The sequence below is a fragment of the Canis lupus genome, chromosome 19 (genome assembly GCF_011100685.1).
Source record: "Canis lupus familiaris isolate Mischka breed German Shepherd chromosome 19, alternate assembly UU_Cfam_GSD_1.0, whole genome shotgun sequence".
Lineage (NCBI taxonomy): Eukaryota > Metazoa > Chordata > Mammalia > Carnivora > Canidae > Canis > Canis lupus.
This window is the reverse complement of record NC_049240.1, coordinates 31,425,104-31,451,779: the sequence shown is the minus strand read 5'-3', so window position 1 is coordinate 31,451,779 and position 26,676 is coordinate 31,425,104. Positions and strand designations below refer to the sequence as shown.

The 26,676-nt window shown below is 37.1% G+C and overlaps 1 protein-coding gene and 1 pseudogene across 1 annotated transcript in view; one reads left to right on the top strand and one right to left on the bottom strand.

Annotated features, from left to right (window-relative positions):
- The window catches only part of EPB41L5 (erythrocyte membrane protein band 4.1 like 5), a 74,790-nt gene that overhangs the window by 25,875 nt on the left and 22,239 nt on the right, over positions 1-26,676 (top strand). The window contains 4 exon segments of the mRNA NM_001002952.1: positions 20,757-20,799; positions 21,811-21,889; positions 22,918-22,962; positions 23,139-23,191. Coding sequence (NP_001002952.1) covers positions 20,757-20,799; positions 21,811-21,889; positions 22,918-22,962; positions 23,139-23,191 — 220 coding nt within the window.
- On the bottom strand, positions 4,971-5,648 carry LOC100683127 (annotated as a pseudogene).

Here is a 26,676-nt window from a genome sequence, read left to right as displayed (position 1 = left end):
ATTCATCGATGGACATTTGGGTTCATTCATTTTGGCTGTTAGGAATAGTGCTATCAGTATTTGTTTACAAGTTTTTGCATGAATATAATTTTCAATTCTCTTGGGTATGTGTCTAGGAGTGGATTTGCTGGGTCTTAAGGTAACTCTAAGAACTATCAAACTGTTTTCCATAGTGACTATACCATTCCACATTCCTCCCAGCAATGTGTGAGGGTTCTAATTTTGCCATATCCTTACGAACACAATATTCATTTTTGATTCTAGCTGTCTTAGTTGTATGAAGTGGTCTCATGTGGTTTTGATTTAAACTTCCTTAAAGACTAGTAATCTTGAATATCTTCTCATGTGCTAATTGGGTGTTCATATATCTTTTTTTGAGAAATTATTCAAATCCTTTGCCCATTTTATGTATGTGTATTTGTTTATTTAAAGACTTATTTATTTGACAGAGAGCATGTGCACACATAGGGAAGGGGAGGGAAAAAGAATCTTAAGCCAACTCTGCACTGAGCATGGATCCCAATGCAGGATCTCAAGAGTCTGAGATCACAACCTGAGCTGAAACCAATAGCTGGATGCTTAACTGACTGCCACCCAGGCACGCCTACAGTGTTATATTAGTTTCACTTGTGCAATATAGTGATTCATCAGCTCTATATATTATTCAGTGTTGATGTATTTTCATTTTTATTTTTTAAGTAAGTTCTATGCCCAGTGTGGGCTTGAACTCAAGACCCTGAGATCAAGAGTCCACATGCTCCATCAAGTGAGCCAACTAGGCACCCCCTAATCTTGCATGCCTTTCATTTTTCTTTTCTTTTTCTTTTTTTTTTTTTTTTTGCCTAAGTGCCCTGGCTAGAACCGGAAAGTGTTCAGTATTTCACCATTAAGTATGTTATGTGTGGGATTTTTATAGGTGCCCTTTATCACTTTAAGGAAGCTCTCTTTTATTTCTGTTTTATTGAGTGTGTTTTTTTTTTTTTTTATGATAAAAGGGTGTTGGGTTTTTTAACAAAACGCAACACCTTTTTTCTGCATCTATTGAGAAGATCATATGGTTTATCTCTTATATTCTGTTAATATGGTGTATTATGTTGATAGTTTTTTTCTTTGTTAATATGTTGAACTAACTTTGGTTTTCTGGATAAATCCCACTTGGTCATGGTGTATAATCCCCTTGTATGTTGCTTGATTTGCTTTGCTAGTATTTTGGGTTCTTAAAAATTTTTTTTAAAATATATATTTAAAAATACTTTATTTCAATTTATTTCATTTCAATTTGCCAGCATATAACAACCAGTGCTCACTTCATCATTTGCCCTCCTTAGTGCCTATCTCCCAGTTACCCCATTCCCCCACCCACCACAAACCCTTTGTTTGTTTCCCAGTTAGGACTCTCATGGTTTGTCTTCCTCTCTAATTTTCCCCCACTCAGTTTCCCTTAATAGTCTCTTTTACTATTTCTTACATTCCACATATGAGTGAAACCATATGATAATTATCTTTCTCAAAACCATATGAAATTGACTTACTGCACTCAGCATAGTACCTTCCAGTTCTATCCATGTTGAAGTAAATAATAGATATTCATCCTTTCTGATGGCTGAGTAGTATTTCATTGTGTGTGTATGTATATATAAATGTATATATGTGTGTGTGTGTACACACACACCACATTTTCTTTATCCATTCATCTGTTGAAGGGCATCATGGCTCCTTACACACAGCTTGGCTATTTATGGACATTGCTGCTATGAACATTGGGGTGTGGGTGTCCCCATCGTTTCACTACATCTGTATCTTTGGGGTAAATACCCAATAGTGCAATTGCTGGGTCATAGGGTAGCTCTTTTTTTAACTTCTTGAGGAGCCTCCACACTGTTTTCCAGAGTGGCTGCACCAGTTTGCATTCCCACCAGCAGTGCAAGAAGGTTCCCTTTTCTCCACATCCATGCCAACATTTGTTTTCTTTCTTGTTAATTTTAGCCATTCTCACTGGTGTAAATCATTGTTTTGTTTTGTTTTTTTTAAAGATTTTATTTATTTATTCATGAAAGACACAGAGGAGAGAGAGAGGCAGAGACACAGGCAGAAGAAGAAGCAGGCTCCATGCAGGGAGCCTGATGTGGGACTCGATCCGGGGTCTCCAGGATCACACCCCAGGCCGCAGGCGGCGCTAAACCACTGCGCCACTGGGGCTGCCCAATCATTGTGGTTTTGATTTGTATTTCCCTGATGGCAGGTGACATAGAACATTTTTTCATGTGCTTGCTGGCTATATGTAGGTCTTATTTGGAGAAATGTCTGTTCATGTCTTCTGCCCATTTCATGACTGGATTGTTTGTTTCTTGGGTATGGAGTTTGGTAAGTTTTTTATAGATCTTGGATACTAGCCCTTTATCTGATAGGTCATTTGCAAATGTCTTCTCCCATTCTGTAGGTTGTCTTTTAGTTTTGTTTACTGTTTCCTTTGCTGTGCAGAAGCTTTTAATCTTGATGAAGTCCCAAAAGTTCATTTTTGCTTTTGTTTCCTTTGCCTTCATAGATGTGTCTTGCAAGAAGTTGCTATGGCCAAGTTCAAAAACGTTGCCTGTGTTCTCATCTAAGATTGTGATGGATTCTTGTCTCACATTTAGGTCTTTCAACCATTTTGAGTTTATCTTTGTGTATGGTGTAAGAGAATGTCTAGTTTCATTCTTCTGCATGTGGCTGTCCAGTTTTCCCAGCACCATTTATTGAAGAGACTGTCTTTTTTCCAGTGGATATTCTTTCCTGCCTTGTCGAAGATGAGTTGACCATGGAGTTGAGGGTCTGTTTCTGGGTTCTCTATTCTGTTCCATTGATCTATGTGTCTGTTTTTATGCTAGTGCCATGCTGTCTTGATGATGACAGCTTTGTAATACAGCTTGAAGTCAGGCATTGTGATGCCCCCAGATTTGATTTTCTTTTTCAACATTTCTCTGGCTATTTATGGTCTTTTCTGGTTCCATAAGGTTTTAGGATTATTTCTCCCAACTCTGAAGAAAGTCTGTTTTGATAGGGATTGCATTGAATGTGTAAATTGCTCTGAGTAGCATAGACATTTTCACAACATTCATTCTTCTAGTCCATGAGCATGGAATGTGTTTCCATCTCTTTGTGTCTTCCTCAATTTCTTTCAGAAGTGTTCTGTAGTTTTTAGGGTATAGATCCTTTACCTCTTAGGTTAGGTTTATTCCTAGGTATCTTATGTTTTTGGGTGCAATTGTAAATGGGATTGATTCCTTAATTTCTCTTTCTTCAGTCTCATTGTTAGTGTATAGCATGCCACTGATTTCTGGGCATTGATTTTGTATCCTGCCATATTGCTGAAATGAGTTCTGACAATTTGGGGGTGGAGTCTTTAGGTTTTCTATATACAGTATCATGTCATCTGCGAAGAGTGAAAGTTTGACTTCTTCTTTGCCAATTTGAATGCCTTTTATTTCTTTTTGTTGTTGGATTGCTAAGGTTAGGACTTCTGGTTACTATGTTGAACAAAAGTGATGAGAGTGGACATCCCTGTTGTGTTCCTGATCTTAGGGGAAAGGCTCTTAGTGTTTCCCCATTGAGAATGATACTCGCTGTGGGCTTTTCATAGATGGCTATATGATATTGAGAAATGTTCCCCCCATCCCTACACTTTGAAGAGTTTTAATCAGGAATGGATGCTGTATTTTGTCAATGCTTTCTGTGCATCTATTGAGAGGATCATATGGTTCTGGTCTTTTCTTTTATTGATGTGATTGAGCATGTTGTTTTTACAAATGTTGAACCACCCGTACATCCCAGCGGTAACTCCTGCTTGGTCATGTTGAATAATCCTCCTGATGTACTATTGGATCCTATTGGCTAGTATCTTGGTGAGAATTTTTGCATCCATGTTCATCAGGGATATTGGTCTGTAATTCCCCTTTTTGGTGGGGGGTCTTTGTCTGGTTTTGGGATCAAGATAATGCTGGCCTCATAGAACAAGTTCAAAAGATTTCCTTCCATTTCTATCCTTTGAAACAGCTTCAGTAGAATAGGTATTATTTCTTTTAGCCCTGGACTTTTATTTCTTGGGAGGTTTTTGATGATTGCTTCAATTTCCTCACTGGTTATTAGCCTGTTCAGGTTTTCTACTTCTTCCTGTTTCAGTTTTGGTAATTTGTAGGTTTCCAGAAATGTATCCATTTTTTCCAGATTGCCTAATTTGTTGGCATATAGTTACTTATATTATGTTTTTAAAATCGTTTGGTTTTCCTTGGTATTGATTGTGATCTCTCTTTTGTTTGTGATTTTATTAATTTGAGTCTTTTTTTTTTTTTTTTTTTTTTTTTTTTTTTTTAGTAAGTCTGGCTAGGGGTTTATCTCTCTTATTCTTTCAAAGAACCAGCTTCTGGTTTCGTTGATCTGTTCTACAGTTCTTCTGGTGATCTCTATTTCATTGAGTTCTGCTTCTAATCTTTATTATCTCTTTTGTACTTGTTTTAGGCTTTCTTTGCTGTTCTTTCTCTAGTTCCTTTAGATGTAAGGTTAGCTTGAGTATTTGAGATTTTTCCAATTTTTAAGGGAGGCTTGTATTGAGATGTATTTCCTTCATAGAACACCGTTGCTGTATCTGAAAGATTTTGAACAGTTGTACTTTCATTTTCGTTAGTTTCTATGAATCTTTTTAATCAATTTCTCTAATTTCCTGGTTGACCCATTCATCTTTTAATAGGTTGCTCTTTAACCTCCATGTGTTTGAATTTCTTCAAATTTCTTCTTGTGAATGAGTTCTAGTTTCAAAGCATTGTGGTCTGAAAATATGCAGGGGACAATCCCAGTCTTTTAGTATTGGTTGAGACCAGAGTTGTGAATCAGTATGTGGGCTGTTCTGGAGAGAGTTCCATGTTCACTTGAGAACAATGTGTATTCAGTTGCATTAGGATGGAAGGTTCTGTATATATCTGTGAAATCCATTTTTTTTTTTTTTTTTTTAGCAGATAAAGGTTTGTTTTATTGAGTAACTGATCTGATTAATGCTGAGGCCACTATGTACAGACAAGAGAGAGGGAGTTTTATTTCTTGGTCTCTTCCTCCTTGGACAGAGTCTTGATGATTTCCTCCTCCTTGGCCTGGAGCCGCTCTTCACGGCGCTTGCGGGCCTCCTTGGTCTTAGATCTGTGGGCCTCAGCCTGGTCAGCCAGAAGCTTCTTGCGAGCCTTGTCTGCCTTCAGCTTGTGGATGTGTTCTATGAGAATCTGCTTGTTCTTAAACACGTTACCCTTCACTTTCAGGTACAGGCTATGATACATGTGGCGGTCAATCTTCTTAGATTCACGGTATCTTCTGAGCACCCTGTGTAGAATTCTCATCCTCCTCATCCACGTTACCTTCTCAGTCATTTGAGCATTGGCAGTACCTTTTCTCTTACCAATGCCCATATGCCTGCCCTTCCGGTGGGCCAGATTGTTTTTCTGGCACCGAGCTCGGGAATGGACAGTCACAGTGTTCCGGATTATCAGCCTATCTTTGATCAGTTTTCATATCTGCTGACGGGAGTTTGCATTGGCGATTTCATTGGTCTCATTGGGGTCCAACCAGACCTTCTTTTTGCCACAGCAGAGGACACTGGAGGCAAGCCTCTTCTGAAGCCTGAGCATATCTTAAGTAGTCTGAGGCCCGAGGCCTGGATGAGACCTGTCCTATGTCACATGGAAGCAGAGCTCTGTCTGATCCCGGGCGCCCAATGAGTAAGGGGGCCACAACCTAGTCCCTGCCGCGGCCCTTCTACTGTCTCGGCAAGTTGCTTGCAACCCACATGGGGTGCGGGGCCCACCCTTCCGTGGCCTAGTGTTCTCGGGAAGCCCTCCCCCCTGCTGAGGCTCGGGCCTAGTGCGCTCTGGCCAGCCCCAAGCTCTGGGACCGGCTGCTTCAGGGCTGCCTCCACTTCATCTCTCCCACCCGGGACCATGGGAGCAAACCCCACCGCCCACCGGCACTTTGGATCAACCTTCTGTGAAATACATTTGATCTAGTGTGTCATTCAAGGCCCCTGTTTCTTTGGCGATCTTCTGCTTAGAAAATATGTCTTTTGCTGAGAGTGCTATGTTGAAGTCTCCTGTTAATGTATTATTATCTATGTATCTCTTTAATTATTAATTGATATAATTGGCTGCTCCCACATTAGGGGGATAAATATGCATAATTGTTGGGTCTTGTTGGATAGAAACTTTAAGTATGATATCGTGTCCCTCTTCATCTCTCATTACAATCTTTGGTTTAAAATCTAACTTATCAAAAAAAAATAAATAAATAAAATCTAACTTATCTGATATGTGCATTGCTACCCCAGCTTTCTTTTGAGGACTATTTGAATGGGAAATTGTTCTCCACCCCCTCATTTTCAGTCTGGAGATGTCCTTAGGTCTAAAATAAATGAGTCTTGGGATCCCTGGGTGGCGCAGCAGTTTAGCACTTGCCTTTGGCCCAGGGCGCGATCCTGGAGACTCAGGATCGAATCCCACGTCGAGCTCCCAGTGCATGGAGCCTGCTTCTCCCTCTGCCTATGTCTCTGCCTCTCTCTCTCTCTCTCTCTCTGTGACTATCATAAATAAATAAAAATTAAAAAAAATAAAATAAATGAGTCTCTTATAGACAACATATAGGTGGGTCTTGCTTTTTTATCCATTCTGATAACCCTGTGTCTTTTGATTGGATCATTTAGCCCATTCACGTTCAGAGTAACTACTGAAAGATATGAATTTAGTGTCCTGGTATTATTTGTACAGTCCCTGTTTCTTTGGGCTCCCTCTTCACTTACAGGGTCCCCCTTAATATTTCTTGCAGAGCCGGTTTGCTGGTCACATATTTTTAAATTTTATTTCTATCATGGAAGCTCTTTATCCTTCCTTCTATTCTGAATAACAGCCTTGCTGGATAAAGTATTGGCTGCATGTTTTTCTCATTTAGTACCCTGAATGTATCACGCCAGCTGTTTCTGGTCTGCCAGGTCTCTGTGGAGAGGTCTCTCTTAATCTAATATTTCTCCCCATAGAAGTTAGAAGTCTCTTGTCTTGAGCTGCTTTTAGGATTTTCTCTTTAGATCTGAAATTTGCAAGCTTCACTATTATATGTTGGTGTGTTAATCTGTTTTTGATGTTTTTTGGGGGGTGGGAGTCTCTCTGTCTCTTGGATATAAATTCCCATTTCTTTCCCCAGATTAGGGAAGTTCTCAGCTATGATTTGTTCAAACATACTTTCTGGTCCTCTCTCTCTCTCCCTCTCTCTCTCTTTCTTTCTCTCTCTCTCACACCCTCTGGAATCCCAAAAAGACGAATATTATTCTTTTTCAAACTATCACTTATTTCCTGGAGCTTCTCCTCATGGGCTCTTGTTTTTCTTTTTTTCCCTCAGCTTCCTTCCTTCCGTCAACTTGTCTTCTGTATCACTCTTCTGCCTCATTAGCCCTAGCAGTTAGAGCATCCAGTTTAGACTGCATCTCAGTTAAAGTATTTTTAATTTTGGTGTGATGAGATCTCAATTCTGCAGTAAGAGAATCTCTAGAGTCTTCTATGCTTTATTCAAAAGCCACCAGTATTTTTATAATTGTACTCCTGAATTATATCTCTGACATGTTACTTAAGTCCATATCCATGAGATCTGTGGAAGAGAGTGTTACCTCTGGCTCTTTCTTTTGTGGTGAATTCTTCTAGTCATTTTGCCCAGTGCAGAATGGCTGTATGAGTGAGCAGAGTCAAAAGTATCAACGACAACCTAAGTAAAATATGCCCTAGACAATTCTGAAGAGATCAGGGACCAGAAAATAAAAAGGAAAAAAAGGCCACAAAAGTGAAAAACAGATTTTAAAAAATAGGAAAAGTTTTTTTAAGAGGGGGTGGGAAGAGGTGGTGGGCAAGAGAGAATACAGTCTCACAGAGTGGACCAAGAGGGTGATCCTCTTAGTTCAGAGTGTATTTTGTTCTTTGTGTTAGAAGGTGCTAAATTCCAAATTTATATAAACCAGCAAAACTTATATAGAGAAATAACAGCAACAATAAAAACAAGAAGACAAAAGAGGGCAGAATGGGAAGGAAGAGAGAATATAATCTCACAGAGTGGACCAACATGACGCTCCACTTGGCTCTGAGTGTATTTTGGTCTCTGTGTTAGAGGGTTCTAAATTCCAAAATTATAAAACAAGACAACTCCCCCCAAGCTCCCCTTAACTTACATGTTTACAAAAATTAAATTGAGTATGTTGGAAAGAAGCCCAAAATGAAGAATGTATCTATGAGATGTAAAAATATGAATGTAAAAAAAGGAAAAAATTTAAAAGTGAAGAGCTGATAAAATATTGTAGTTAAGGCAGGAAAAAAGAAAGAATATTGGAATTTTTTTTTTTTTTTTTTTTAATTCATGATAGTCACAGAGAGAGAGAGAGAGAGGCAGAGACACAGGCAGAGAGAGAAGCAGGCTCCATGCAGGGAGCCCGATGTGGGATTCGATCCCGGGTCTCCAGGATCACGCCCTGGGCCAAAGGCTGGCGCCAAACTGCTGTGCCACCCAGGGATCCCTATTGGAAATTTTTAACCTGAAAGATAAATGAATTGTATGGGAAAAAAACGTCATTCTATACACTATTTTTCCCTTAGTCCTGGATTTTTCCAGTTCTACTTGATTAATAAATTGGCTGTTCCCCTGTTCTTCTAGCAGTTCTTCTGGGAGGGGCCTGCTGCCCTGATTCTGAGGTGTCTCTGTCTGGGCAGAGATGTCCCACCCCTTGCCGGTGGTTGAGCTCAGTGTGAAGCTGTTTTTCCTGTGAGGCCTTTGTTCCTTGGAGGCCACACCTCTCCCAGGTGAAAGGAGGAAAAAAAAACCGTCAGCGACCAGATCTCCAGCCCAGAGCCAACAGCTCCCCACATGTACCAAACTGCAGTCTCTCAGTGCACTGGCCCAGATCCTCCTGGGGACAGGTGTGGGGGCACTGATTCGTATGATTTGAAGGCTGCCTGGCAGCGGGGAGAGCTTTTGCCCTCTTGTACACTCCCCGGCTCTGCACATCCTGGAGGGAACAGAGGATGTCCCGCTTCTGTCTGCTGCTGCCTGGCCCTGGACTGTACCCCGGGCCTGCCTCTCCCAGATGCCCCAGGCAGGTTGCTGCATTCCAGTCCTTTACTGGGACCTAGGATGGCATCCATCCGACCGTCGTTTGCCGTCTGTGGCACAACTTGAGCTTTCTCCTAGGGACCCCTATTATTCTCTGTCTCCAGGAATATTGAGACTTTACCGCCCTTCCTGGGATTCTGCCGTTTTACCACTGAACACTTCAGGCAGGGAGGACTCTCTCAGGAGCAGATTTCTAAACATCCAGGTTGTGCACTGTGCCACTTTCTTGCAGCCAGTTTACAAAGGCTCCCCACCCCCCATTTATCTTTCGATATATCCCCTCCATTTCTTTTCTCCACACCCCTGCCTTGTAAGAAGTGATCGCTTTTCTCTCCATAGTGTTCCAGCTGTTCTCTCTACATCTCAGATTGAATTCATAGGTGTTAAGGATGGTTTGAAAGTTAACTAGGTTAGTAGGGGGAACAGATTAAACGAGGAACCCCTACTCTTCCACCATCTTGTCTCTGGTTAGTATTTTGTTAAAGATTTTGGTGTCTGTATTTATAAGGAATAGTGGTCTATAGTTTTGTGAGGTTTTTTTCTTGTGATATTTTTGTCTGGTTTGGTAGGAACAGTACAGGCTTCAAAGGATGAGTTGGGAAGTCTTCTCTCCTATATTTTGGAAGGTCTTGTGAAGAAGGGTTAGTGTGAATTTTTCTTTCAGCATTTGGTAGAATTCACCAGTGGAGCTCTCTTGCTCCTGGGCTTTTTTATTGGTCAGAAGGTTTTTGATTATTGAGTCCGTCTCTTTACTTGTTACAGATGTGTTCAGATTTGCTGTTTATTTCTTGAGACCATTTTTAAACCAAGCCACTTTAGAGACCCAGGGTGTGCTTACTGGATGAGGGTTGGGATAGTAAGTGTAAGTCAGTATTGTTCTGGCATACTAGGATTTATGGTTGCTCTTGTTTTTGTTGACTGGTGAATAGTACCCTATCCTCTGTTTTCAAATCTAAACTTAATTTAGTGTCCTTTTATATAGTTCAATGAAGATCTTAAACCTTAAATTGTAATGGTAAAATCTAAGGATGCTTTCTGTGGAAAAATGTTCATATATATAATATTCTGTGTATATACATAGATAACTAAGTCATTCCTTAATGAGATTTTAAAAAATTATTTATTTACTTGAGACAGAAAGAGAGCACAAGTGGGGAGGAAGATCAGAAGGAGAGGGAGAAACAGACTGCCCACTGAGCATGGAGTTCGATGTGGGGCTTGATTCCAGGACCTTGAGATCGTGTCCTGAGTCACCCAGGTGCCCCAATTAAGTTATTCCTGAATCTCATCTGTAGACTCTTGTTTAGTAACCCTTCTTTCAGAAATAACCTGTAGCTTAAGGGGAATCTGGTGATGGTATTAATTTGCATGTGTTTTCTTAAAGTCTTTATGATAATTAGTGTTTTTGAAAATTTATAATTTTTTCTGTACTATTGGTGAAACTGTTTAAATCTTATCACTACACAATTTTTTTTTTTTTTTTAAGATTTTATTTACTCATGAGAGAGACAGAGAGGCAGAGACATAGGCAGAGGGAGAAGCAGGCTCTGGGTGGGGAGCCGATGTGTTACTTGATCCCAGGACCCTGAGATCATGACCTGAGCCAAAGGCAGACATTCAACCACTGAGCCACTCAGGTCCCCCAAGTGCACAAATTTTTATGGTACTATTTCTAGATGAAGAATTTAGGGAACTACTTTTTGTCATAAAAATAACAGGATATGTACAGAGTTGCCTTAGGACAGCAGAACTCCCAGTATTGTTTTTAAAAGATGATTTTGTGTAGTTCTCTTGTTTAATAGAACTTGCCAGTGTGGAAGGAATATCATATCTTGAGCCAAACAAGAAAGAATTCTTTTGATACCAAGTGTATTTAGGTTGGTACAATAAGACTTGGCAAAATAGTTGAGGAATTAACTATAATAATTTCCTAGAAAACATATATGATTTATTTTGGAGGAATAATTTTGAGTCTTAAAATCAAATTTCTATTGGGATCAAACAGAAAAACAAAAGAAGGGGAAAAAAGTTGGAGTACATCTTAAAAGACATAGGGTTATGTACTTCCAAGAAGAACTATAGTTTTTTTTTTTTTTCTGAATGTTGCTGCATATTTGATAGGTTTTCATTTCCCATTTTTAATAGAGATAGTTACAGAGCAATACAGCATAATGATAAATTGGGGCCCACATGTAACAGGCTGTTGATGATCAATAAATAGTGGTAGAGGAATTTTGGTGAAATGGGGAGCATATCACTTTTCTATTTAAAAAGGGGCTGGTACTACCTAGCTCCAGTCATTTGTTTCCAAATAACATTGCTGGATTTATCTTTAGGTATTTCAAGAGAAGCTGGTTGGATTTGTAGGTTAAATCTTCCATTTAAAAATTTTATTTTAAAATGTAGTTTGGTTGATGAAAAAGAACTAAATAAGTGGAGAGATCACGTATATGGATTAGAAAAAAGTTTCATGTAATTTGTATCAAAATTCCAACAAAATCTTTTATAGACAGTAGACAACATTTTAAAAAGATTTATATGGAAAGGCAAGGAACTGAATATCTAAAAACAGTTTTGAAAAAGGAATAAAGTGGGAGCAATCGCTCTGCCCATCGTCAAAACTTAAAATTACTGTAGTCAAGACTCTGTGGTATTAGCACAGATACTTAGATTAGTAGAAGACAGGAACCCAAAAATGGTCCTTAGAGGTATGACCAACTTAGTCTTTTTAAGATTTTATTTATTTGAGAGAGAAAGCACAAGCAGGGGGAGTTGCAGAGGGAAAGGGAGAAACAGGCTCCTTGCTGAGGGAAGTCCCAGAACACTAGGTTCAGTCCCAGGATGCTGGGATCATGATCTGAGCCGAAGGCAGACACTTAACCAACTGAGCCACCCAGGCACCCTGACCAACTTATTTTTGTAAATGCCAAAGTAATTCAGTGGAAGAAGGATAGTCTCATAATGAATGGTGCTGGATCAAATGGATATCAGGCAAAAAAAAAAAAAAAAAAAAAAAAAAAAATCAGCCTTGACTTAAACCTTATATTAGTACAATAATTAACTCAAAATAAATAATGAACATAAATATAGACTACAAGATAACAAAACTTAGAGATAAATACACAGGAAATCTTTGGGACCTAAGGATTGAAGAAGTTACTGATGTGACACCAAAAAACACGATTCAGGGGTACCTGGGTGGCTCAGTGGTTGAGTGTCTGCCTTTGGCTCGTCGTGATCCTGGGGTCCTGTGACTGAGTCCCACATCAGCTTCCCACAAGGAGTCTGCTTCTCCCTCTGCCTATGTCCCTGCCTCTCTTTCTGTGTCTTTTATGAATAAATAAGTGGAATATTAAAAAAAAAACACAATCCATTAAAAAAATATTGATAAAATGGACTTTAACAAGATTAAGACCCTCTTTTTTTTTTTTTTTTTAAAGATTTAAAATTTATTTTAGAGCACGAACTGGGGGAGGAGAGAGGGATAAGCAGACTCAGCGTTGAGCACAGAGTCTGAGCTGGGACTGGATCCTAGGATCCCTAGATTTTGACCTGAGCTGAAACCACCCAACCGACTATGCCAGCCTGGTGACCCAAAATTAAGACCTTCTGTTCTGAGAAAGACTCAGTTAAGATGATAAAAAGCCAAGTTACACACTGGGAGAAAATACTTACCATGTATGTGACAAGGAACTCAATCTAGCATATATAGAGAACTCCTAAACTCAACAGTTAGAAAACAGAAGACATGAGTCATTTCACCAAAAAGGATATACAAATGGCAGATAAACACATGAAAAGGTGTTAACCATCACTAGATATCAGGGAAATTCAGATTAAGACCTTGATGAGAGGGCAGCCCGGATGGCTCAGTGGTTAACGTTGCCTTCAGTCCAGGGCATGATCCTGGAGACCCGGGATTGAGTCCCATGTCAGGCTTCCTGCATGGAGCCTGCTTCTCCCTCTGCCTGTGTTTCTGCCTCTTTCTCTCTCTGTGTCTCTCATGAGTAAATAAATAAAATCTTAAAAAAAAAAAAAAAGACCTTGATGAGACATCATCATTAGGTATGTGTTAGAACAGCTAAAATAAAAAATAATGACAACTCCAAATGCTGCTGAGGATGTGGAGAAACTGAATCTCTTATGTAGTGGTATTGAGAATATAAAAATGGTATGGCCATTATAGAAAATAATTTGGCAACTTCCTAAAATACATTTACCATATGATTCCGCATTTGCACGCATGGCCATTTATCCCAGAGAAATGAAAATTTATTTCCTCACAAAAACCTGTGTATGATTACTTGTACTATATTTGTAATAGCAAAAAAATTTGAAAAAAAAAACAAAAGACCAGTAGTTGATGATTAAATCAACTGTGAACACTATTCAACATTAGAAAAGAAAAATCTATTGATTCTGTGGATACTCACAAGTTGGATGGACTTCAAGGGCATTATGCTGAGTAAAAAAAAAAATTTCTAAAGGTCACATACTGTAAAATTCCATTTATATGATATTCTTGAAAAGGCAAAATTATGGAGATCACATTAATGGTTGTCATGGTTTAAGGAAATTAGAGAGGAGGTAAGTGTATATACTATATATTACATTTGCTATAAAGGAATGATGTGAACATTTTTTGTGTGATAATAGAATGTTTCTGTATAGTGATAGCGGTGTTAGTTACAGGAGTGTAAACTTGTAATAAATAATATAGAACATTGCATCAAGTTCAGTTTCCTGATTTTATAATACTGTATTGTAGTTATGGAAGATGTAAGCATTGAGGGAAGATGGGGATGGGTACACAGGACTTCTCACTATTATCATTGCAACTTCTTGTGAATATTTCATAATAAATTTTTTTTAAAGAATAAGAAAAATATAGTCTGGGCCAAACAAAATAAGTCTCAGGGCCAAGATTTAACCCTCTGGCCTATGTTAGTGACCTCTGTTTGGTGAAGTTTTTCAAGCTTTCCTATTTAGAGCTAAGAATTTTAACTGGTCCATCAAGTCTTTTTTTGTTGTTGCTTTGTTCTTTATTTATTTTGGTGGGGGAGAGGCAGAGGGCAAGGGAGAGAATCTTATTTAAGCAGATTCTGTGCTGAGTATAGAGCCCGGGTCTGGGCTCAATCTCATGATCCTGAGATCATGGACCTGAGCCAGAACCAAGAGTCACTCAACTGCCTGATCCACCCAGGTGCCCCTGGTCCATTAACTTTTTAGAGAAAACGAATTACCTAGATTGTAGACACTTTGACATGTTTCAGGAAAGGGAAACAAAGGTAGCATTTCCTTGTTACTTGGAAAAGAAAGAAAATGAAGTCTTAACAGGTCAGTAGTCATTTTTTATCTTTTTAAAAAAATTTATTTGATAGCTTGTATTGGTTCTATATATATTCTTTAAACTTCTCTTGTTCTGTGTAAAATTCCTAAGTAAATTGTCACAGAGTATTCAGCCTATTAAAAGTATAAGTAATACATTATGATCAGATGGAGTTTATTCTCAGGAATGTAAGGAAGATTCAGTATCAGTTGATTTAATTTGTCATATATAGTTTTTCATGCCATTGTTTCCTGCCTTTGTTTTTAAGAGGATTGTACTTTCTTGCTTCAGTTGATACCAGGTTTGCCTGTGTGACTTGCCTTTAGCAGTGGAATCTGAGTTGATGTGTGTGCCAATTCTAAACAGTTTAACCCTTCATTTATGCTGTTATTGCTTTCGCATATACTTAAGTGAAACTACATTCAAAAAAGATTGAAACTGAAATCTTTACTACAAAGAAAATAAAGTAACTTGATTAGTTGAAGTTCATGGCATTTAAGACAGCAGTCAATGGAAAGGAGATGAAGATGTTAGATCCAAAGCTGAGGGCTAGGAAACACCTAACTGTCTAGTTTAACACAGAATAAATGTGGTGTAGGTGCACACTGGAGGCTGCAATAGTCAATTCCCTTGATAGCAAATCCAAACTCCCTGAATGCTGAAGAGGCAATTCTTGTTCTAGTTTTAAAATTCAACTATTTCAGGTACTGTAGGCATAATGTGTGAGATGTGTTTGTCTTGCTGACCTTTACTTATCTGAGGCTGTGCAGATAATACCTTAGTCTAGAATTCTTAACAAGTGGTTTTATTAGTGGCCTGTCAAGTCCCTTCTTTCTAGCCCCAGAATATTTTGAATAAACCTAATGGACTTTGGCCTGTATGGAATTGACCTTCTTTTTGTCTGTGTAGTTTTATCCAAGCTTTAGAAGGTGTACTTTTTTCCATTTCTAGGTGCTGAGTGAATGTGTGGCATGGCCTGTATAGGTGGCACTTGTAGAAAATGTGGCGATTACTTAGTGGCTCTCCTCTCTTTGTACAGATACTTGATTTCATGAACAATGACAACAATAACAACAACCACCCTGGGTTAATAGAAGAATTATAGAAGCATTTCTATTAGGATGATAATTTGCCTATTATTACCAGCGCTATTTAATTTCATAATAGAAGTGCCAGCAAATACAGTTACAGAAATTGGGAAGGCTGGAAAAGTGACTGTGGGCAGATGATTGGATTGTACATTAACTAAGAACACAAACGATAGAATTCAATAAAGTAATGGGGAGTGAAAAATATATAGAAATAAATAACGTGTATGTTAAATATGTGCATATTGTAACACATACATAGGCACACCTATATTTGTTAAATAAGAGGAACTGTAAAAAGTGTATTTCCAAAATAGATTACATGTTCTGTCTCTGAAGAGTGAATATAAAACCTGCCTCACTCACCTACATTTCCACTATGAATTTAACTTTTAAGAATTTAAGCATATTAATTAATACACAGAACGGCACAGTGGGAACTCTATTTTAATGGCTTATGTAAGTCTTCATTTGAAATGTCTTATAACAGGACTGTTAACACCAAGAAAATAATCACCCAGGAAGAATTTATAATGAATCTAGACTAATTGAAGTGTTTTCAGTTAGATACAGCAATGCACTGTATTGGTTCTCCATTTTATAGCATAGGTTTTTTTTTTCTTTTTTTTAACATTTGTTAATTGTTTAAAATTTTCTTTAAAACAAATTTAGAGCATAAGCCTCTACTCTTCAAAGGAGGTATATTTTTGGCAGATGGAATTGTTTTGAAAGATGATTAACATTTCTCTGTTTTAAACTCTGCTCTTTGAGCAGAAGTAGTAGGGCATTTATTTAGTAAAGCTGTGTAGGCAGTTAGAAGTCCGGAAGCATTTATTTGAAGGGCTGTTTACAGATTGTTTCGGTTATGTACTGGGATGAAGGTGTGTGTGCATGTTAGTGTTTTGAAAGCTGCCTAGGTGATTCTTTGATTTAGTATGTCTAGTGTGTTTGTGATTACGAATTTATATTTTAAAACACACACAAGTAAATAATTGTTCTTTCATGCCCAGTTCAATAGGATGGAAAGAAATGTGGCTTCCCACATCCTTTGATGTCTAAGTTTATCAACCACACTTTAAAATTAGGAAATTAAGAGGGGAGTTTGTTTCCTTTTTAAGGTATGATGAGGAAAGAGAACTGTATTAATTTTATACTAAGCATCCAAGAATCTGTATTCTCTCACCTTTATCTTCTAATGTAATTTAAATTCAACTCCTAAAGACCATGATTGAAGGAAAATCCTTTCAGTGCCTGTCTCTGAACTCTGAATTTTCCAGTCCCTGGGCTTGGAATGTGGAGGAGATGAAAGAAAACAGACTTGAGAATATGCAAACATGAACTCAGACCTTCTCCAGAAGAACGTCACCCAGAACTCCCTAGCTCCTAAATTTCACTTTAAAATGTGCTTGACTCATTATCTGAGTTTGGATCATCTTAAGGCAGTTCAGATATTAGAAGCTGTTGCTATATGCAGGTAAAGAACAGACTAAAATGCCTGCTTGGAAGAAAACTCTGATCTTTTATCTCACTGGGATGATTTTATGTTTGATGTGATTCTCAAAATAGTAGGGTACAAGTTAAAAAGACTAGCCCTCACATGTTCTTGCACAGGGAAAAGTTTAAGTTATAACTATGTAAGAAAGATTGTTTTTGAAATAGTATGTATTCTCTCTTATATTAATGTTTCCTTTATATTTCTCAGTTTATCTGTCAAAATTTATAGTTAGCCTATTGATGTTCAGTCCATTGTTAATGTTCTCTAGGCTTTACCAGTACATACACACACACAGTTTTTTTTTTCCTCCTCCGTTTGAAGAAACTCTGGAAGGAGTCAGAAACCAGTAATGTCTTGTCAGGGGGTGCATGTGGTGATAGAAATTGGGAATATGAGGGGGTGGCCTTTTGGTGGGAGTAGAGGGACTGTTGACCATATTCCTTTTGATACCATCCCCAAATTAAACCATATGAATATATTATTTATATAAAATAAGGAATCCATGAGTATATTAAATAATACTTGCTTATTGTAGAGCAAGTTGAAGATAGAGGAAAGCACGAAGAAGAAAAATTATCACAGCAGTATGCACCACCCTGAGAGAACATTTGTTACTGTTTTGTTGTAGATCGTCTCAGTCCAAAAGAAAAACATGTTTTTATATACAAATTTGTATATTTTGATAAGACAGTATTTTATACCCTGCTTTTTAAAATTCAGCAATATATTATAAATAATTTTCCAGATCCTTAAATATCTGCTTCCCTTGTTTTTAGTTGCTGCATGGTAGTCTATCCTACCTTATTTAACCAGTTCACTGTTGTTGCGTATGTATATTGTCGTAACTTTCACATAATTCCTTGTAAGTCTGTACCATCCATAATTATTTCTAGATGTAGAATTGCTGAGTCAAAGACAATTATTATTATTTTTAAAAAAGATTTTATTTGACAGAGATAGAAACAAATGGGAGTGGTAGAGGGAAAAACTAGCTTCCCCAGTGACCAGGGATCCTGATGTGGGGCTTGATCCCAAGACCTTTGGGATCATGACCTGAGCTGAAGGCAGCCACTTAGCTGACTGAGCTATCCAGGCACCCCCAAAGACAATTATTTTTAAGGCTTTGTTAAATTGCTTCCTGGAAGGGTTGTGCTCATTTGCACTCATATGGTGTAGATGTCTCCCTAACCATAGGCTCGTAAAACTGCCCAGGCGACCAACCTGTTAATTCCTTGCAGTAGAGTAGTTAAAACCTGAAGATAGAGAACTCCTAGATTCATGTTGTGGGAAGAAGACAATCTGGGGTATAAAAACTAATTTTATCTTATATGCAATATGTGGTTGGCATCAGGCTATAGTAGGTATTAGCATAACTAAGTTTGGGATTTTGGGACAGTGAGTTGCTGGCATTGGCCATGAAATGGACTTTTTGCTGTACTATATTATATATATATATATATATATTTAAATTTTTATTTACGATAGTCAGAGAGAGAGAGAGAGAGAGAGAGAGAGAGAGGCAGAGACATAGGCACGGAGAAGCAGGCTCCATACACCGGGAGCCCGACGTGGGATTCGATCCCGGGTCTCCAGGATCACACCCTGGGCCAAAGGCAGGCGCTAAACCGCTGTGCCACCCAGGGATCCCAACTTTTTGCTGTACTAGATTGAAATCTTTTCTGCTAATAGATTGAATTGTGTTTCTACTGGCTAGCCTAGGATTCTATTGGAGGGATGTGTAAAACTGAACAGTTACTGGATTGAAATAGGCTTAAAAGTCAATGTCTAGCCAAATTTATTAAAAGAGAAGAGATGGCTGGAGCTCCTGGCTAGCTCAGTCAGGGGATTGTGAGTTTGAGTACCATGTTAGGTACAGAGATTACTTAAAAATAAAATCTTAAAAAAAAAAAAAAAAAAAAAAAAAGATGAGAGATGGCTGACTAAATGGCTTACACACTCAGAATCCAGAGAAAATATTGCATAGTATTTAATTGCCTTTTGAAATGTTTACTGAGCATCTTATTTCAACATGCAGAGGTATTTTGCTCCACACTGGTAGTTTTGTGAATTTCACTTTTTGGATCTTGGGGGAGAATGGAGAGAAGAGGCTAGGCAAATAATTGGCAAGAAAAGCAAATGGTTACAAGGCTATTAACAATGCAGCCTTGTTTATCTGCTGATTGCCTATCTGGATTTCTGAAACTGGATTCTTTAGCTCTGTGAACTAGTTAGCACAAGAACACTTATTTCGTTTTTAGGGTGCTTGGAATTGTAAGCATGCTGGAGAGAACACAATCATGTATATCTTAGTTGGGTGAGTGTATCCTGTCACTGTTAGGACTTGGTGTTGTAAAGGGATTAATAGTGATGAGAAGTGAGCTGGGAATGGTTTATCTGTGGAAGTCTCTGGAATTGTGTCTTAAGTCTGTTTGTGTTACAGACATTTCATAGTGGAGAGGTTACAAAAATCAAAAGGCTATTAGTTTTGAAACCAGAAGTCAGCTAGTCACAGTGTTAACATTTTTCATTTGTAAAGCCCAGGAGCAAAGACTGATTCATTTAATAGGTGGGGCCTTAGTTATGAGATAGATCTAATTTTATTGTATAGGCTCTTTCAAAGTACTACTTGTGAGTAGTATCTGTTTTGTAAACTTTTTTTAATACACAGGTATTTATTTATTTATTTAAGATTTTATTTATTTATTCATGAGAGACACACAGAGACAGAGAGCGCACGCGCCAGCCAGAGACACAGGCACCCCACCAGGTGCCCTAGTAAATCTTAACATTTTTATTACAAGAGTGAACCAGGCACTGGAATATGAGAATACTTTCTTTTTTCTAATTTTAACAGTTTTTGAAATAATCATTTTTTTTGGGAAATAGAAAAACTAAGGGCAGGATTTAAAATACCACCCTTGGGATCCCTGGGTGGCGCAGCGGTTTGGCACCTGCCTTTGGCCCAGGGCGCGATCCTGGAGACCCGGGATCGAATCCCACGTTGGGCTCCCGGTGCATGGAGCCTGCTTCTCCCTCTGCCTGTGTCTCTGCCTCTCTCTCTCTCTCTCTCTCTGTGAGACTATCATAAATAGATAAAAATTTAAAAAATAAAAATAAAAAATAAAACTAATTACTAGGAACTTGAAATGACAAGTGAATATGCTGTAATAGTATAAAGTTGAGAAAAAAAAAAAAGGTTAAAAAAAAAATAAAATAAAATACCACCCTTGTTACTGTGAGGGAGCAGAAGAAATGTTTTAAGAGGTCATTTATCTGGGTGTTGCCTGGATGGCTCAGTTGGTTGAGTGACTGACTCGATTTTAGCCCAGATCATGATCTCAGGATCCTGGGATTGAGCCCTAAATTGGGCTCTGCGCTCAACGTGAAGTTTGCTTGTCCCTCTCTCTGCTCCTCACACCTCCTGCTCTTGCTCTCTCCCTCTCTCTTAAATAAATAAAATATTTTTTAAAAATTAGTCCTATATCTGGTTTTAGGTCATTTTTTGCTTGTGTGTCGTAAGCTTGCTGTAGATGTTGGCAGATAATCCTCCACCCATTTTCATTCATTCTTTTTTCTCTTGTGAAATATTTCCTTCTAGTTATCACAGAAGCATAATGAAAATTAACTTTTATTAATGATAATGTTGAGTTGTATCATTTGCTTAACATCTGATTTTTGTTTTTGTTTTCAGCACTGGTTAGATGGTACAAAGAGCATCAAAAAGCAAGTAAAAAGTAAGTGTTGGAAATACTGTGAACAAAAAGTAAAATTCAGTTATATGTAATTATATATTAGAAACTGATTCCTAATAAAGAGATCATGTTTCAGATGTATTTCTTAGCATCTCTGCTTTCTAAAGATAATTTCAATTTGATACACTGACCCACCTCCTAAATTATATGGGGTTAGTAGTAATCTAGAGTCAGGTACTTTACAGTTTATTTCCCATAGAAAGGTTTGTAACTTGCAAAAGAGATTGAGTTCTCATGAGGTGTTTAACTTTTAATAATTTCATACATTGGAATTTTCCTGTTTGGCATCTGCCCTGCTTTATAAAATATTTTGAGACTTTAAAGTTGTAGCTTTTAGAAATTAAGAATAATGAAGTGAAACAATTCACATAAAATGTATCATTCCTAACAAATCAGGGGAAGATACCAATGTCCAGTTTGCCATCCCACTTGTCATTTGTTTTAAGAGGTTTCAGAGCACCTCAACTTTTGGCTTTACAAGATAATGTAAAGCCACCGAGAATTTAGAAGTTAGTGAATGAAGTAAGTGAAATGAATTGGAAAGTGTGGGGGAATTTGCTATGAACAGTTAATAACCTAGGCATTAGTACCCAAGAAATACAGCTTGGCAGGTTTTTTTTAGGGCTGTTAGATTACATAGTTAAGCTTGTATTAGATTACATAGTTAAGACTTGTGTTTGATGCATTTGGCCCCAAACTGTTAGGATTCATCTAGAGCAATCTATTCTTGGGAGGACAGCTGATTCTAATAGTACTGTATGATGGTTGGTACATTTAAAGAAATCTACTGATTGATCTTTTTTGTGTTAGCCTATCAGGCTTTAATTAGGTCATACAATATTTTGGTATGTAAAATATTGCCACAATAACTTGTCTTCTGTCCCCACTTGAGTAGATTTTTTCATAAATTTACTGACTGAAAATTCTTGCTATTTGAATGAATAGTTCCTTAAAAACTTAACATTATTTTTTGTTTTTGTTTTTTAATGACAGTTGGTTCACCCTATTGTCTGCATCTTCGAGTTAAATTTTATTCTTCAGAACCAAATAATCTTCGGGAAGAGCTAACCCGGTAAGACTATTCTCTATAGACCTGTACAGGCTAAACCTAGCTAAAAATGTTGGAAGGTTGCCTTTATAATTCTTTCCAGCTTGTACATCACTAATGAAATGAATCTCTTGCTTTTGATTGTAAGACCTCAGACAATAGAATTTCATTTGGAACAGTGTTTTTAAGTGTAGGATTTTTTTTTTTTTCCTTTGGTCAATTTCAAAATAAAGAGTTGGTTCCATAGCGTTCTCTAAAGGTAACTAGTGAGTTCTTTTTTTTTTTTTTTTTTAAAGAATAATTGTCAACTTAGGGATTTTAAACAGGACTGGTGTGTTTGTATTGGCATGTCACAGTTATTGATGTTCAAAATGATCTATCTTTGGCCACTGGGAGTTTATTCAGATTGGCTCCTGACTTTCTTTACCTATTGAAATGCCATTGACTGATGAAAAATATTAGATCCTGATTTGGTTTGAATAGTCTTAAATAAACTTTAAGTAGGTTATATACAGTTATTTTTATTTTATTTTATTTTTTTAATTTTATTTTGTCCTGCCTCCTTCTCATTTATTCACTCACTCTATATGGTAAATCCCTGATTCATACACACATACTATTTATTAAGTAAAAACTGAGTTGTTGAGTCCTTTTAGAAAGATTTCCTCTTGAATACTCTGCCATGAGATTATTGTTAATCTCCATAGTTACATACATGTCTGTATCCTTTCACATTGAGGTGGCTTGTATTGTAAGATTAATGTTAAATTGGATCACAGAGTTCAGTCTCAATAATTTGCTTAAAACCTGTAACCTTAAGGGTTGGACTGTACTCTGTGGCCACCTATTCCTTGCTGTTATCTTATGGATATGCTACCATCCTCCTGATGCTTATTGTCCCCATTTTTTCACTTTTTTTTTTTAATTATACAGATTCTGTTGTGGGTAAAATTGTATATTTAAGAATGTTTCTTCTCAAATTAGAAGGGTACGATTATTTTTCAAAGTAGATTTTTCTGTTTAGTTAAATGCGTGCCTTTTATTTTTCTTAGGTATTTATTTGTTCTTCAGTTAAAACAAGATATTCTCAGTGGAAAGTGAGTATTAGTTATTTAAGGTAAACCACATATTAAATAGTTGAAAATTATTTTGAAAAATAAATTCATAGTAATTATGAAAAAGAAATGGTCAACGTAAAGTATATTATTTCCACTTATTTTAAAATGAAGCTTGTGAAGTTGACTTGTCTAACAAATTTGTGTTTTGGTCTTAGATTAGAGTGTCCCTTTGATACAGCAGTTCAGTTGGCAGCTTATAATCTGCAAGGTAAGCAATTCTTATGTTGACTGTTAAGAAAAAAGCAATTCTTTTTTGTTAAGAATTTCAAAAGATTCAAAGTGATGTGCAAGAAAAGTAACACCACTGTTGTGGAAACTTGTATCAATATCCAACCCTATTACTTTCACTTGTTTTTAGAACATTGCCTTCTTTTCTTTCCCTTTCATTATGTTTGCTCCCTTTCCATCTGTATACCTTGTTTTCAAACTAGAATTGTAGTTGACTTGATAAGTATAATGGGACCTTCTGCTTTTTTTTTTTCCTTGAAAAAAAATGCAGGGCTATAGGAGTAAATTTTTGTAATAGCCACAAAAGTTTTGCTTTCTTTAGTTTTATTCATAAAAATGAATCCATGAAAGAAATACTTCGAGCGTATTTAAAAGTTCCTGAAGGTTATTTTAACAATAAAAAAGTATTTTCTAGGATATGAGATTAATGAAAAACTCACTGTTTTTATGTCTTGTTATATTGACCAAATACTGTTAAGCTTATTTTTTCTGAAAAAATTGACATAAAAAGAGGAAGAAAGAAAACTATAAATTAAGAAAATTATAATTTCGGACTTCATTCACAAAACAGAAGTAAATATTATATCGCAGTATTTGTATATACTAGAATACAAATAAAATTTAATGATTAAGAAGGCATTTATACTTTTTTTTTAAAGATTTTATTACTTATCATGACAGACACAGGGAGAGAGGCAGAGAGAGCAGGCTTGCCATGGGGAGCGTGGTGTAGGACTTGATCCTGGGACACTGAGACCATGACCTGAGCCAAAGGCAGACAGACACTCAACCACTGAGCCACCCAGGCACCCTTATACTTTTTTTTTTTTTTTGATGATTACATATTTATCCCTAGTCCCTCTAGGATCAGTATTTATTTGCAATTATATGGATAATAATAAGACAAAATTTTTATGTTTTTTGGTAAATCTAATATTTCTGCTTATTTCATGCTTCCCCTATTTAAGAAAGCATATTTTCCTAGTGATAGAGGGATTGGCACCCAGAAGAAATTTCTGATTTTATTTATTTATCAGAGAGGGAGAACACAAGTGGGAGGGAGAAACAGGCTCCCTGGTGAGCAGAGAGCCCAGTGTGAGGCTCAAGCCCAGGACCCATGCATCACTACCTGAACCAAAGGTAGACACTTAACCAACTGAGCCACCCAGGCAACCCTGTACTTCAAAAAATGAAAAATTAAAAAAATTCATAGTAATTATGAAAAAGAAATGGTCAACGTAAAGTAGGTATTATTTCCACTTATCTTAAAATGAAGCTTGTGAAGTTGACTTTCAAATTTTCAAAATTTCAATGTAAATTATCTACCTGCCTCCATCTACTATCCTAGTCTGTCTACATTAAAATTTATTTTTGCATCTGCAGAAAGTCAGATACTAGCTTGGAAATGCTATGCTTCTAGCATTGTAATAATCAGAAGAATATAACTGCATGCATCCTGAAAGCACACTTTTTTTTTTTACATCTTATTCCTATGTGAGATTGATTAATTCTAAACTTTGAAAAGCTGTCTTTTTCAATGTATGTGTTCTACTTATGGCCTCATATGTTCTTTCTGTGTCTCATTGTGTAAGTTTCATGACAGCCAAGGTATGTGCTTCCTGAAAATGTGATTTTTATATATTTTTGTGTATTTACCAAAGCACTATTCAAGGTAGTGCTTACTAAAAACTTACTGTTTGATTCATGCATTGTGGCTCATTTTGTTATCTCTTAACTCTACTTATTACATTTTTTCCTAAGTAAAAGCTTTTTCCTACTTTCTTTTTCACCCATGGCACTATTATTTACATGATTCCTTCACATTTCATGTCATATCTTGTGTATCTCTTTGTCTCATATATAATAGTTTGGCAAAACTAAGTCTTAAGGTCCTTAAGAATAAATTTGCTGAAGTACTACTCCCGTCTACATAAAATGAGTTCTTTGTTTCACATTTATGATTTTATATTTTATCAGAATAGTTTGTTACTAATTTTTTTCATACTTCTGATTCAGTTTTTTCCTTTCCATTTTAGTATATATCCCAAACAACTTGGGTAAGCCCATTTGGTTTGGTGCTTCTTAAAGTAATCTAGAGGGCATGTTAATAAATGTTTTCCAGAGTTGTTGAGAAAATAGATGACAGTATATCTGTAACATATCTAAGGGTGTAGAATCAATGTTCAATAAATAATGAGTTACTATCATTTTTATTATTATCTCAAGATCTATATATGTCTTCCTACACAGCTGGATTTTTTAATAAGAATGGAAGTTTTTAAATTTTTAAATGAGTAAAATATTCTTTTAAGGAAAATTGTCTGAAGTATAGAAAATTAGAATTCCCTTCCCTGATCCCCCAAACCCTCAGTTCAGAGGTAAGTAACCACAGATGAGTACATAAATGTTTGTACATTGTCGAGGGTTTTTCCTACTGTCTCCTTTCCCCAAATATTTTTTACTTATTTTTCTGTCAGTTATTTCTTTAGGATTAACAATTTACAATTCCAGGACAGAGACTATATCCTTTTTTTTTTTTTTTTTTAAGATTTTATTTATTTGAGAGAGAAAGAGAGTGCAAATAGGGGGAGTAGCAGAGGGAGAGGGACTTGTAGACTCCGTGCTGAGCATGGAGCCCAACCTGGGGCTTGATCCCCTGACCCTGAGATCATGACCTTGACTGAAATCAAGAGTCAAGTGCTTAACCAACTGCGCTACCCAGGCACCTCAAGACTGTATCTTTTAGTGGTGTATGATGTCATGTTCTCTGCACATTAGATTTTTTTTTTTTTTTAAGAGCATGTGCACGAAATGGGGATGTGAAGGAGCAGAGGGAGAGGGAGCGAGAGAATATTAGGCAGGCTCCATGCTCAGTGGGGAGCCTGATGCGGGGCTTAATCTCATGATCATGAGATCATGACCTGAGCTGAAATCAAGAGTTGGATTCTTGGGATCCCTGGGTGGCTCAGCGGTTTAGCGCCTGCCTTTGGCCCAGGGTGCGATCCTGGAGACCCGGGATCGAATCCCATGTCGGGCTCCTGGTGCATGGAGCTTGCTTCTTCTTCTGCCTCTCTCTCTCTGTGTGACTATCATAAAAAAAAAAAAAAAAAAAAAGAGTTGGATTCTTAACCAACTGAGCCACTCAGGGGCCCCTCTGCATATTAGATTCTTAATAGATGCCTGCTAATTGTTTTTTTAAAGGTTGCTAAATATTTTTTGTTTATTTGTCATAAGGTCAAAATGTATTTCTCTAAGGAAGTCCAGAAAGAAGTTTTCAAAAGCTAAGCCCTATAATTTATGAAATAAATGAGCAGAAACACATTTATTTGAAAATATACCACCAACCACAAGTATGTGATTGTGTGTATAGATGTTGACAAATTGTTAGTCTAAGCTAGATTTGGTTTTGGGAATGATCTGGGTGTTATGACTTACTGGTAGTTTAAGAAAAGAATTTTTCTAATC